Genomic DNA, 13,594 nt, shown 5'->3' on the forward strand with positions numbered 1-13,594 from the left:
AGTTTCCGAAAATTTCTGGAAACTTTCCACGGGAACTTAACCTGGGGAATTTTGGAAATATTCCAATTTGGAAACTTATCAGGAATTTATGGGAATTAATTGGAAATTTTGGGAAATTTATACAGATTTATAATCTATATATAAAATGTATCATATAAAACAAATATAAACATTTTGTTTGGTCATAACATGAAATAACAGTTATTCATTTTTCGCATTCAATTAATTCAAATTTAGTAAATATGTAAATTAAATATATTTTTATTGCAGCAATTGTTATGTGTTATTTATTTGCAGCAAGTAGTGTGTTGTGTGAGGAATGTGCAGGGTAAAAATGAAACTAAAATTTCATTAAATATAGTTGTTTTAACCAAAATTATGTTGCAAGATGTTTTTTTCAACTACATTTAAGTACCCTGTTATAGGCTAACCTGCAATTTTGCAAATTCCGTGTTTATTCCCATTAATTCCAGTTAATTCCCATAGATTGCCGTTAATTCCCATGGAAAGTTTCCAGCTTTGAAAATTCCCGGAATTTTGCAACCCTAATTACAACTGGGAAAAAAAAAAATTCTCTCTTTTTTTTTTTTAAACTAATGATGTTGTTCATTTATTTCCCTTTTAAACCTCCTGTTCTCCACTTTGTCTTTTCTACCTCCTCCCTGCTTTGCTGTCTCTCCTCTGTTCTTTCCTACTCCTCCCTTCCTCCAAGTCTACACATGAAAAACACTGGAATTTCAGGAGGGCTGAAAACATGAAAACAAACAGCGTTGCTTAGATACTTTCACCAATTATTTCTTACTTCCCACACAAGCTCTTTAAAAACACTTACTGCAGGCAAGTGGTGTGGCGGGCCACATCAGCTCCTGCGTCCGAGAGCGTCGTCCTGTCGCGTCCACATACACTCCCAGCTGACTGAAGCACAGCAGCAGTTCATTTGCTCCCACCTCCATAGCGTGCAGCGCGTCCAGGGGCTGCTGGGCCAAAAAGGCTAGTGAGGGGTCTGCTGGGCTGACCAGACTCACCGGTGACGACTCTCCCTGCATCGCCAGCAGAGCGAAGCCTGACGGGTAACCCACGCACAGCCGATCACGAATAATCCCCAGCCACTGGGCGATACCAGGCGCCTGCACCTCCCACAGCTTACGGTGATGGGGCTTTGCCCGTGTGATTTCATAGCAGATGACCTGACGCTTCACGCCTGCTAGGAGACATGCTGGGCCGCCGGGCCGTAGGGTACCTATGGTCATCGTCTGGCAGCCTTTAGTTTCGGTCAGCTTGATATCAACACCGCCTTCTGCGCCCTCTAGTGCCACCCAGGGGTATAAATGGACGTGCCGATTACGGCCAGAAAGCAGGGCCACCATCTTCTCTTTGGGGATGAGCTCAATCTGGCAGACTCTTTTACAGTCAGCAGCACGAACAATGACTGAGAAAGGATCATGGGAAATTAGTCAAAGTAAAAATAATGGAAAAGAATTAAAGAAGTAAATCCGTGTGCTCATACCATCTCTTGTGATCTCGACTACAAACAGGCCATCTTCTGTTCCCAAAACAATTCGTTCTCGATCTGTAGAGACAATAGCAGGACAGATTGTTTTGTGAAAAGTTTGTTCACCCCAAAAACTAAAATTCTGTTGTCATTTACTCATTCTCAAACTGATTTCTGTCCCTCTATTGAAGGTCCATTGCACTTTGTTCATGAAGTTTATTAAACTACTCCCAGGTAAAACGGCTATGAACTGTCATTTTTAATTACTGAAAATACTAATTCTAGATATTAAAGTATTAATAATATTACAAAACATTTCCAAATGCACAAATACAGGGCTTGACATTAACTTTTTTGCTCACAAGTCACTGTGGCTAGTGGTTTTCCAAAGTTACTAGCCACTCAGCATTTTCACTGGCTACAATTTTGACATTGATACCATAGGGAAAAACTGCCATATAGATATTTTTAATATTATCTCAATTTGGCAGCAGGTTTATTAGGCTGCTGTCACTTTAAGACCTGACGCACAGATCCATTATACTGTTACACATGCGTTTTCTTTCTCAACTGTTTACGTTCACTTAAAACAAACTGACTGTGTTTACATGAATACTCGCCAAGACCAGCATTTTGACATTATTTTGTGTGTATTTGACTGTTTAAGTGCAATAAGCAGCAATAAAGAACTCAATTTAGTATTGAGAGGCATCTTTATGTGGCGCACTTTGTGAGTATAAAATCTTTGGTAATGAGCACAATTATGTGCAATACAAGCAATTAAGCCCTGAAACACCAACAATATTCATCTGGAGCAAATGAAACGAGTGAGAGAGGGGAGGAGGGTTTGGTCCTTTGGTAGGGCAATTTTAAACTACAAATATTCCATGTAGTCTCTCAGTTAATAATATGCCATAATTACACAAGAATTAGAAATTAAGGCTGACCGCGTCTAATGATTTTTCTAGTCGACTATTATTCATTTAAGCCATTAGTCGACTAATCGCACGTTTATATTAATTAAACTACTTAAATATATACAGAGGAGAATACTAAACCATAATGAGAGTTTAATATATATAGGCGCCTATTTTGCACTGAAGTGCACACATGAAGCTTGCCGCAAAGCACCGGCAAAAGTAACAATTATGAATGTGTCAGGAAAAAAAATATCAAGGAGATATTTCAATGTTTTATTAATAAACTAGTGAGTTTCTGAGTCAGTGAAGGCTGCAAAGATGAAGTTGACGATGCAGGATGGCCATCTCCATAGTATAGTGAATGCTCCTATAGAGAGAAATGCACCTTTCATACATAAGCAGAGATTATTTTTCATTTATCAGAGATTAAGCTTTCTATGGATATATTTCTCATGTCTGTGAGGCAAGTATACCCTGAGTTTCGGTTATTTTATGTGATGCGCTCCAGTTCAGGGAAACCAAGACGGCAGAAAGTGCTTGGTTTGTTTTCTTTATTTTACAAAAGCACAATGTTTTCTTGTTATTGTGAGTTTACACAAATAAAAGTAGAGCCATTACAGTTTCGAATGATGTGTTACTCTAATCTGTATGACCAAAAATGACGGATTAGTTTCCACTGTTATCATGAAAAAAAGTGATTGCACCACAAGGTTTTTTCTTTTTCTTGTGACTAACCGACTAATACAATTTTTGGCCGACCGAGCCGCTTCTAGTTGACTAACGATTAGTCAACTATATGGGAGCAGTCCTTTTAGAAATACTGTTTAAAATAGCTTTAGTAGCATGTCACAGGAACAACATCTGAATAGCATTTCAGGTTAATGACCCAAAAATGTCTGTTGGACCAAATACGGTTAATAACGGACAAAAAAAATGTCACTGAATGTAAACAGCCTCACAAATTCAAATATGTGAAAATTATCATGTGTTCAGAAATGCTCATTCCTCTCTTGAAAATGGGGGAAAGTATATTGATTCATTAGAAATTAACATCCTCGCCTCCCTAACACTGTACTGACCTACGATGGCGGCAGAGAGTGTAGTTTTGATGGCAGGCAGGCTGCTGTCGTAGGCCTCGTGCAGGACATGAACCACACGGTTCTTCAGGCGGTTCTTGGCCAGGATGTTCTGCAGGCCCTCTAGGATGCCCACCCACTTCCTCTTCTCTGCCTCACTCTCGGCTAACACCAGCAGAGGCACCGGCCGGATGGGGGAGTTCAGAGTGGATGATGATACCTGCACGGTTAAGGACAAATATTGATTATCATGAGGCATGACTAAACATACTGTAGTAATGCAGCATTTAAAGAAAAGGACACATTTCAAAGCGTACCCGGAATATGCAGGGAATGTCTTTACGACTGGCATGGATCACATCAGATGCCAAAACAGAGCTTACAGAGAACTCCTCGTCTCTGTGAGGACATGAAACAAACACCGTCACACAAATGAAAAATATTACTTGATATAAGTTTTATAATAATGACAGATATTATCCTTTAGTTGCACTACTGATGGGGTCAGTACGTTTTTTATTTAAAGAAATGAATACTGTAAACAAAAGTGACATTAAAGGTATTTATAATGTTACAAAACATTTCAATTTAAAATAAATGCTGTTCTTCTGAACTTTCTATTCAAAGAATGCTGGAAAAAAAAGTATCACAAAAAATTATTTCTTTTTCAGGATAATCTGACTCTGAAGACTGGAACAATAAAAAAATATCCTTTAATCTCCCCAAAAAATTACATTAACACATTCAAGTCACACAAACATTATCACAATGTGACTGAGATGACATTTGTGAAATGTATTATGTCATAACTAATAATCATTCAGCAGTCATGTGCTTACTCAAAATCATGAGCAAAAGGTTTATACCTATTAATAGAGTATTATATTAATAGACTGTTTGCTAGGAATAGACATTTTAGATATACAAGTTCATGATTTTGAAGTAGTCTCTTATGCTCATCACCAAGGCTGCATTTATTTGACCAAAAATCTAATTAAAACTGTGGAAAAACATTAAAATTTACTGTTTGAAAACAGTTGTGGTGTTTAATATTTTTGTGGAAAATGTGATGCATTTTTTCCAAGATTCTTTGATGAATAGAAAAGTTCAAAAAAAGGTATTTAAAGAAATCTTTTGTAACAATGTAAAAGTCTGACTTTTGGGAGAAAAAAAAGTTTTTTTGTTTGTTTGTTTTCTTTAAAGAAATCAACACTTTTATTCATGTCTTTAAATTGATCAAAAGTGACATTAAAGGCATTTATAATGTTCCAAAAGATTTCTATTTCAAATAAATGCAGTTCTTTTGAACTTTATTCATCAAAGAATCCTGAAAAAAAAATATATTTCTTCTTCAGGAGAATCTGACTCTGAAGACTGGAACAATAGCTTAAAAAAATTCAGCTTCGCCATCACAGTAATAAATTACGTTTTAAAATATATTAAAATAGAAAATGGCAATAATATTACACTATTTTACTGTATTTTTGATCAAATGCAGCTTTAGTGAGCAAGAGACTTCTTTCAAATATCTTACCGACTTCAAATTTTTTGAACAGTAGTGTAGCAGATCACTACATTATTCACTGACTGTGCGTTAAGTACATTTGAACTAAGAACGTGACTAATTCTGACCTCAAGTCAAGGACCTGACTGGCCGCCACGACAGGCTGAGTGGACTTCCCTTCGGGCACCTCATAGAGGAAGAGCTTACAGTCACACACGACAGCATAAGCCCTCTGCCAGCCCTTCTTCACTCCTGTGGGCTTCGGGATCTGAAAAGAGCAGCAAGGCAATTTAAGGTACTGGATGGTGTTTAGTATGAAATATAAGTTCAATGCAATTAGTAAAAATAAGTGACCAGAAATTTTTACTACATTATCATTCTCACCCTGACAAAACCTTTGTAGGCTGTGCCAATGCCCCTTTGCACATCAATACCCAGAGGCCTCTTGGCTTGCTCTGGAGGAATGGGGCAAACCTGGGGCGCGTTGTCTTTACAAGACACGTGACAGATGAAAGAGCATACTAAAAGAGACAGTGAGGGAGAGAGAGAATTACCAAACGTTCACACACGTGACTTGCTTTCTTTCACTGACAAGTGAAACTTGCATATGAATATTTCATCTTAGATCAAAATCTCATCTGATTTTTTTTTATCATTAACACTCAGCTCACCTTCGCAGGCGTAGCCTTGTCGGATCTGGCCCACCATCAGTGAGGTACAGTGAGTGCACTGGGTCGGGCTGGAGAAGGTCTTGATGCTCAGCTGATGAGCTTTAGGCTGCTGACACAAACAAAATATTAACAGTCAGAGCAATGTAGAGCCAATGCTGAGAAGCCAATAAGAAAATACTGACAAACTAAAGCTGGGGTCTCCAAGCTTTTTTTTAAAGGGGGCAAGTTTCATTCCACTTTTGGCATGTTCAACATTTCTCATAAGCAACCAAAATGGCAGTGCTGATCAGTTATCAAATTTTGTTTAACTCACAGTTTAGTCCAAAGTATACTTCACTTTTTACGCGTGTGCGAGGGTCAGCGTACAGTGTGCGTGATGTGAATTTCGTCATCGGAAGAGTACACGCACGCAAATTTTTGTAATAATGCACGTGTAGTCGCATTTTTTTGCAGTAATTAGTTTATCCACAAGGTGGCAATCGTGCTCTGTGGGCGTCGATTCACAAGGTAGTCGAAGAAAGACTGCATAAACAGAACAGAGTCATGAGAAATCGCGTCCCCCCCCCCCCCCCCCCCAGGAATCGGGTCTCCTTTAGGACCCAGGAGGTAATGCCTGATCCAAAGTTGTTATCGCGATGTCTTGACTAATTATAACCTATTTCACTATTGTACAGTGTTTATTACATTAAGTGCAAAAAACATACCTAACGTAATATAAGCTAAGCTAGCAGGCTAATTGGTATGCTATGCTAGTACATAAGCCAACTATAAAAAAAAAACTAAAAATGAGAGATGCTTGATTTCACAACCTATAGCTACTAGTATATGAAGCATGTAATTTAAAAGACATTAATGGTCATTATAATGCATTTTAAATGATATAAATCACAACATGATTTCGCAGGAATTATAATCAAACACGAAAAATGCTACCCATTAAAAGTGCATTGAACCAATGGGATCACTTGGGGTCCTAAACGAGACCCGATTCCTGGGGGAGACTCGATTTCTCATGACACCAGAACACATGCAAGCTACAGCGACAATGGAGGCCTACATAGACGAGAGATTGTGTGAAGAGGTTAAAGTGCCCTCATTTATACAACTCTAGCATGAAAGAATACAAAGATGTTTACATGGGTTGTAACTCGTGGCGAGAGATAAACCTGTGTACGCGTATAAAGTCAAATAAAGTATACTTTGCAAGGCTAGCGTATGCGTAAAAAAATAAAAAATAAAAAAATAAGTATGCTTTCTCCTTTAACTGCTACACCTGGCCAAAAATCTAGAGCTGCAACCTTGTGTTGACACTATGAAACTTCATGATTTGCGGGCCACATATGATGTATTTTAACAGACAAGCTGCGGGCCGTTTATAAATTCACCCTTGGAGTAAAGGAACAGGCTAATGATGAGTCAGACACATCATATGATGGTTTTACCTTTGGCGCACTGAGAGTGGGCTGATACATTGGAGAAGGTGTAGCAGGGGTGGTCGCTTGAGACTTGACTGGTTCCTAAATGATTAAAACAATTCCATAAATAATAATAAATGATTTTCCTGTCACATATACACACACACACACACACACATATATACAGTACAGTCCAAAAGTTTGGAACCACTAAGATTTTTAATGTTTTTAAAAGAAGTCTCTTCTGCTCACCTAGGCTACATTTATTTAATTAAAAATACTATAAAAACAGTAATAATTGTGATATATTATTACAATTTAAAATAACTGTGTACTATTTAAATATATTTGACAAAGTAATTTATTCCTGTGATCAAAGCTGAATTTTCAGCATCATTACTCCAGTCTTCAGTGTCACATGACCCTTCAGAAATCATTCTAATATGCTGATCTGCTGCTCAAGAAACATTTATGATTATTTTCAGTGTTGAAAACAGTTGTGTATTTTTTATTTTTTTTTCAGGATTCCTTGATGAATAGAAAGTTCAAAAGAACAGCATTTATCTGAAATACAAAGCTTCTGTAGCATTATACACTACCGTTCAAAAGTTTGGGGTCAATAAGAATTTTTATTTTTTTGAAAAGAAATGAAAGAAATTAATACTTTTATTCAGCAAGGATGCATTAAATCAATCAAAAGTGGCAGTAAAGACATTTATAATGTTACAAAAGATTAGATTTCAGATAAACACTGTTCTTTTGAACTTTCTATTCATCAAATAATCCTGAAATAATCCTACATCTGTGCACATTAAATGTTTCTTGAGCAGCAGATCATCATATTGGAATGATTTATGAAGGACCATGTGACACTGAAGACTGGAGTAATGATGCTGAAAATTCAGCTTTGATCACAGGAATAAATTACTTTGTCAAATATATTCAAATAGAAAACAGTTATTTTAAATTGTAATAATATTTCACAATATTACTGTTTTTACTGTATTTTTAATTAAATAAATGTAGCCTTGGTGAGCAGACGAAACTTTAAAAACATTAAAAATCTTAGTGGTTCCAAACTTTTGGACTGTATATATTATATATTATATATATATTATATAAATCATAATAACAAAACATGTATACTTGTGCTTATTTGTTTTGTTTGAAGGAGACAATACAGCATTTTCGATTTTTTCAAGCTTTGTCCTATCCATTACTATTCAGGAAATTACTCAATCAATGACCAATGTATCAGACAGGAAGTCTGACAGCGGCAGAATGTAATAGGAAGTGTTAGGTGGACACTCACATCCTGTTCTGAAACCACTGATGGGGAGGAAGAGGGAATGTCCGTCTTCTGGGGTGTGGCGTCCACATCACCGACGGAGCTTGTCTGAGGGAAAAGACCACATTTGTGTGAAAGCTCAAAATGAGTATGCATCATTCGCTGAGGGTCATTTTTATTCCATCTACATGGCATGATTACGGTCAGCAGATGAGGTCAAAAGCTTTACAAACATCACTTAAGTTCCCCAAAAAGCTAAATTAACACATTCAAGTCACGCAAACATTATCACAATGTGGCTGAGATGACATTTGTGAAATGTATTATGTCATAACTAATAATCATTAAGCAGTCATGTGCTTATAACTATTAATAGAATATTTTTGCTAGGAACAGACATTTTACAACATTGTTTTTGAAAAAATGTCTTATGCTCATCAAGGCTGCATTTATTTGACCAAAATTCTAATTAAAACTGAAACAACAAACATTGTGAAATATTACAATTTACAGTTTGAAAACAGTTGTTCTGTTTAATATTTTTGTATTTTTTTTCCCCAGGATTCTTTAATGAATAAAAAAAAGTTCGAAAGAATGCATTTTTTATAGAAATGTAATGAAACAATTACTGACCCCAAAATTTCAAATGTATAAATTATATATAAATATATATAATGCTTATGCATTTAAGTCTTTCATTTTTATGTTTAAGAAATCAGCAATAAGCAAACATAAACCCCTATAATTCAACTTAAGATGCATTTGTAAACACTAAAGCACCATCTTTGACTAACATTGTAAATATTCCCCAAAATTAAACAAAAACAATACTTACCAAGCACTTCTAAACAAAAGATACTGATATGGTCTTTTGGTGTGTGCACACCAATAGCGAATATTCGCATTGCGTCACTCACTCTAGATTAATCGTGGGATCACTTGTTTTTCGCATCACTCATATGAATAAAATTTTTACTCCAGTAAAAATCACGTTGCGGGGGGTAAAATCCACATTTTTGGCAGGGTTCCCTTGGTAAAATTCGCATTCCAGGGGCTAAATATCACGTTAGTAGGGTCCCTTCAACCCGCAGACATGAAAAACAACCCACGGCAGCAATTGCTTCCAGTTGAAAGTAGCTAAAACGGTTCGCTAAATGTCGCTAGATGACGTCATACTGGTGAGTCCACTGATCTATATTAATATAAATATAGATCAGTGGGCGAGTCATGGAATCTAGATAAGGTTTATCGAAGAAGTTGCTAAATTTGTCGCTAGGCTTTTGAAAAAAAGTCTCAAAAGGGAGGGGGGGGGAGAGTCGCTAAATCTAACGACAAAATCGCTAAATTGGCAGTACAGGTGATAAAGTAGCCCAATTCCATGGGAAAACCTCTCCGGGAACTGTGCATGGATGACAGCTGCTTCCAGCACTACTTGATGATGGGACATGTCAATAAGCTCTTTGCTGATTGGCTTGCAAGACAAAGTGTCATGTGAATTTCCCGCTCAAGTTTAAATTTTTCAACTTGCGCGGAAGATGTGATTGAGGGGAATTTGGCAAATCACGTTGCCCAAGTCGCATCATTTGCATCGCCTGCCGTGAATTCTCGTCTATTGGTGTCTTTGCATTGACTCTGTATGTAATCTACTAGAGAAAATAATTAAATTCACTTTTGGTGTGCACACACTATGACTGTATCTATGCAACATTTGAATACACAACAGTGTCAATTAAGTGTGATACAGAATTTTAGGATGCAAAAAGACTGGTAGGTAATTAAAATCATCAAATTAATTGACATCACACTTTTTCCTCAGAGAATTACGGTCATATTCAATTAGCTTACAAGCACATACTCACCATCACCTCCTATATTGGTAAGTTATAAGTAATTGTGAAACATCCCGCTCAATTTAATCATCTTTCATCATTTTATTTCATTTGATTCATTTTACGGCTGGTTGGCTTAGTCATTTCAATCTAAATTATGGATGTTTATTGTCCTTGCAGGCTCTAAGGGTTAACTAACGGCTTAGTGCATTTGCAGACTTGACGAATGGAGAGTGACATTGATATTCACATTAGCCGTTTAAGAGGTTAGAAGGAAGTTGGGAGGTGGTTAATAATAATTGCTGGATGCTAATTGTGAGTCTCTAACCTTTAGCACCTACAATTACACTGAATTGGATCTAGGGTCTGATTGCACTATGGCAGAGGAACGTGGTCAGCAGACAAAATATATTAAGGGCATGCTGGTTAGGTTGAATGTAAGTTGTATAGTCACTAATGTCTGGCCTTAAATGGTGAATCAGGCATTGTTAACATAAGTGAGTTGTTTTATTTTGGCAAAACACAAGAGGAACTACAGTATGAACTTCTTGACCAACTTTTGAGATACTTTGTCTGCTGACAGATCACTCCGGCCGAGGTTAAAGGTCACAGAGGGAGGAGCTTTGTTTAGCAAACTTACTTCATCCCAAAATGCAAGCAGAGAAGATGCGGATGAGGAGGATACAGAGTCCTTTTTTTGAGGGGGACAAAAATAAGATGACAAGTGACACAGCTTTTGTCTTTATGAACTTACTTTCACTTTAGGCCTTTTCCCTACAATTGCTTGAGTCTCAAAATCATCGGTAGACCTGGTCCCTACTTTAAAGTGACACAGTAGTGCTCCTCTCACAGCCTCAGTATGGAAACAGTTTTGCAAAACTGAAAGACAGGCATCAGTCTTGCAAAACTTTCAGCTCTACTTGGGCAATCAAAGCGTGATTAGTCATCTGGCCAAAAGTAGAAATACAGCGGTTACCCTGGTTACCCCTGTATACCAAGCAGTCCTGTGCTAATAAACACCATTTTTTAGGCATTATACGGAGGTAGGATAAAAGAAAATGCCATCAATACTTTTCTGAAGACAGTCAGGAAAGAGGGGAATGGAATCGGCAAAAGACCTTGAGCCAAGAGTTGGCGTAGTTGTGCTGCACGAGGCTATCGGCTCTGACTGCAATCATATATGTTTTACAAACATATATGGGGGTACAAGATATGCAATCAGATTTTTCAAGTAACAAGTAACATTATTTTTAAATTTACAACAAAATTTAAAAAGTTTCCTTTTCAAATAAGAAACGCATATTACTTTTTCTTATTTATTGACTGACAGATCTCCTGTCCCCATGTTGAGAGAAATTGGAAGTTAGTGCAGAGGCGTTGTGTAAACATGATGGTTATTGTAGTTCTAGACTAATCATACCAATAAGCAAAAATGGCTTTAGATAAACATCAAATTTGTTTGTTTTTTTGTTTTGTTTTTTATTGCTGAAGTAAGTGTGTTAAACTTTATTCTTCTGCATCCAATTCTTCTGCAATCCAGAATGGCAGCACAGCTGAAAAGTTTGTTTGATCTGTGCCCCTATACTGTACAGATGTGAATTTGCATTTCCTTCAGCCTGAGGCTTATTCGTTTCACTTTTGGTGTGAAAGGGCCTCTACATTTGCCAAAAATAGAACATTTTTTTTTTTTTGTATTAAAATGCAAACAAACAAGCCCAGGCAGGTGAGAAAAAAAATAATGCAGAAGTAATATAATGCATTGGTAATTCAATTAGTTACTTTTTTTGCGAGTAACACAATATTGTAATGCATTACTGTGAATGGCCTATGTGAAATGTGTAAGACTGCAGATTCCCGAAGTGAATCAGGGATCCATGTGCTAGACATTCACAAATATGTACACTCCAGTATTTCTGTCTAGCTACTACAGATGTCATCTCGTCGTTTGATCAACAATCTATTAGGTCTCTGATGTTCTGAGGCCGGAGGTCATTAGGATGATGAAATGAACAGAGGGAGGCTTGTTATGGCATGTAACGCAGTAGCAAATGGACAGATACTAACAGAAACACTCACTCTGAACGTCAGGTCATGGGCGAGGGGAGAGGTATTGAAGTACTCAAAGATGGAGTCTTGGAAGTCTGGAAGTTTCAGGCCTACAGTTATATAAAAAAATAAAATCAGAAAAAAAAAAAATGGTTAGGACCAATTGGTAGTTTCAAATGATAGAACAATCCATTAATTTAACAATCAGCCGCATTTATAAACGGTTCCCTTCAGATGTTCCTTCAAAAGGACATAATATGCTCATGGTCTATTAAGGGTGAAGTCATAACGTGTATCAGCATTTTCACCTTTGTCTGTTCGTGAGCGGCTCTCCTCCATCTCTTTCTTCATGTTCTCGAGCTGCTCCTCCAACTCTCTGTTCTTGGCCTCTGTGTCCTTCACTTTGCTGTAGGTGAGGGAGTCAAAAAAGTAAGGCTATGACAAAAAGCTAGATCAGGGGTCTGCTACCTATGGCACATGAGTTAAGTTTATGTATTGTGTAGGATTAAGGGATGTAGAATATGGTCATGCAGAATTCAGACATTAATATGTGCTTTATAAGTACCAATAAACAGCCAACATCCTAGTAATAAGCAACTAGTTAATAGTGAGAATTGGGCCCTAAACTAAAGTGTTAACGGACATATGTTTTTGTGTATTTATACACAGTGATTAACTCAGAAACTTAAAAAAGGCAATTCAGGACAAAAAGGTTGCCGATCCCTGAACAAGTAAATTTTAACTAGTAACGTGTATCCTCTTGTATTGTGCACTTAAGACTGAATCAGTAAAACAGAAGCAGAGTCTCTGAACAACAATCTAAATAAATGAAAAGGCTGCTTATTATAGCAGAATCGAAGACTGACCTCTCGAAAGAGATGTTGGCAGCTTTAACCTTGCGCAGCTCATCCTGAACCAGTTGCTTGGCCCGGATTTCAGCTTCCAAGGCCGACTGCAGCTCCAGACGGGCAGACATGTCCAACTTCTGACTGCGGCGCACCTTCCACAAAGGATCCTGCCAAGAAATGGAGATGCAAGTTTTGAAAAGAAGCCAGAGAAAGTACACCAAATCATGACACGGTCGCCCTTAAAACAACATTCACGATCAATTGGCTGCTGGGTTTTTAATTTGAAGCCATTATTACTTAACCCCTTTAAGCCCTGAAGGCATTTTTAGAGTTGTTTTTTTCTAAATGACAAAAGTAAAGACTCATAACTCCATAAATATAGCAAGAAGTGTCAAAAGGTTGGTAATGTTTGATTGAAAACTTTTTAAATTTTTAAAGAAAAAAAAAATTACATTTGGACATTCTCATGCTGAGAAACTGCTTATGAAATACACAAATATATTTA

The 13,594-nt window shown here is 37.1% G+C and overlaps 1 protein-coding gene across 6 annotated transcripts in view; it reads right to left on the bottom strand.

Moving 5' to 3' along the window:
- Positions 1-13,594, bottom strand: part of cdc42bpb (CDC42 binding protein kinase beta (DMPK-like)) — a 93,965-nt gene that overhangs the window by 15,283 nt on the left and 65,088 nt on the right. For 3 of the 6 annotated variants that reach the window (XM_067384851.1, XM_067384855.1, XM_067384853.1), the window contains exons 18-29: positions 13,108-13,256; positions 12,550-12,647; positions 12,272-12,351; positions 8,391-8,474; positions 7,106-7,180; positions 5,664-5,772; positions 5,377-5,513; positions 5,121-5,260; positions 3,806-3,887; positions 3,492-3,708; positions 1,508-1,570; positions 833-1,429 (exon numbers count right to left, since the gene is read on the bottom strand). In XM_067384851.1, the coding sequence (XP_067240952.1) occupies positions 833-1,429; positions 1,508-1,570; positions 3,492-3,708; positions 3,806-3,887; positions 5,121-5,260; positions 5,377-5,513; positions 5,664-5,772; positions 7,106-7,180; positions 8,391-8,474; positions 12,272-12,351; positions 12,550-12,647; positions 13,108-13,256 (1,831 nt within the window). The remainder of the gene's footprint in view (positions 1-832; positions 1,430-1,507; positions 1,571-3,491; positions 3,709-3,805; positions 3,888-5,120; positions 5,261-5,376; positions 5,514-5,663; positions 5,773-7,105; positions 7,181-8,390; positions 8,475-12,271; positions 12,352-12,549; positions 12,648-13,107; positions 13,257-13,594) is intronic. The other 3 variants (XM_067384854.1, XM_067384852.1, XM_067384856.1) reach the window with 1 other exon arrangement.

This window comes from Chanodichthys erythropterus, chromosome 4 (assembly GCF_024489055.1).
Source record: "Chanodichthys erythropterus isolate Z2021 chromosome 4, ASM2448905v1, whole genome shotgun sequence".
Taxonomy (NCBI): domain Eukaryota; kingdom Metazoa; phylum Chordata; class Actinopteri; order Cypriniformes; family Xenocyprididae; genus Chanodichthys; species Chanodichthys erythropterus.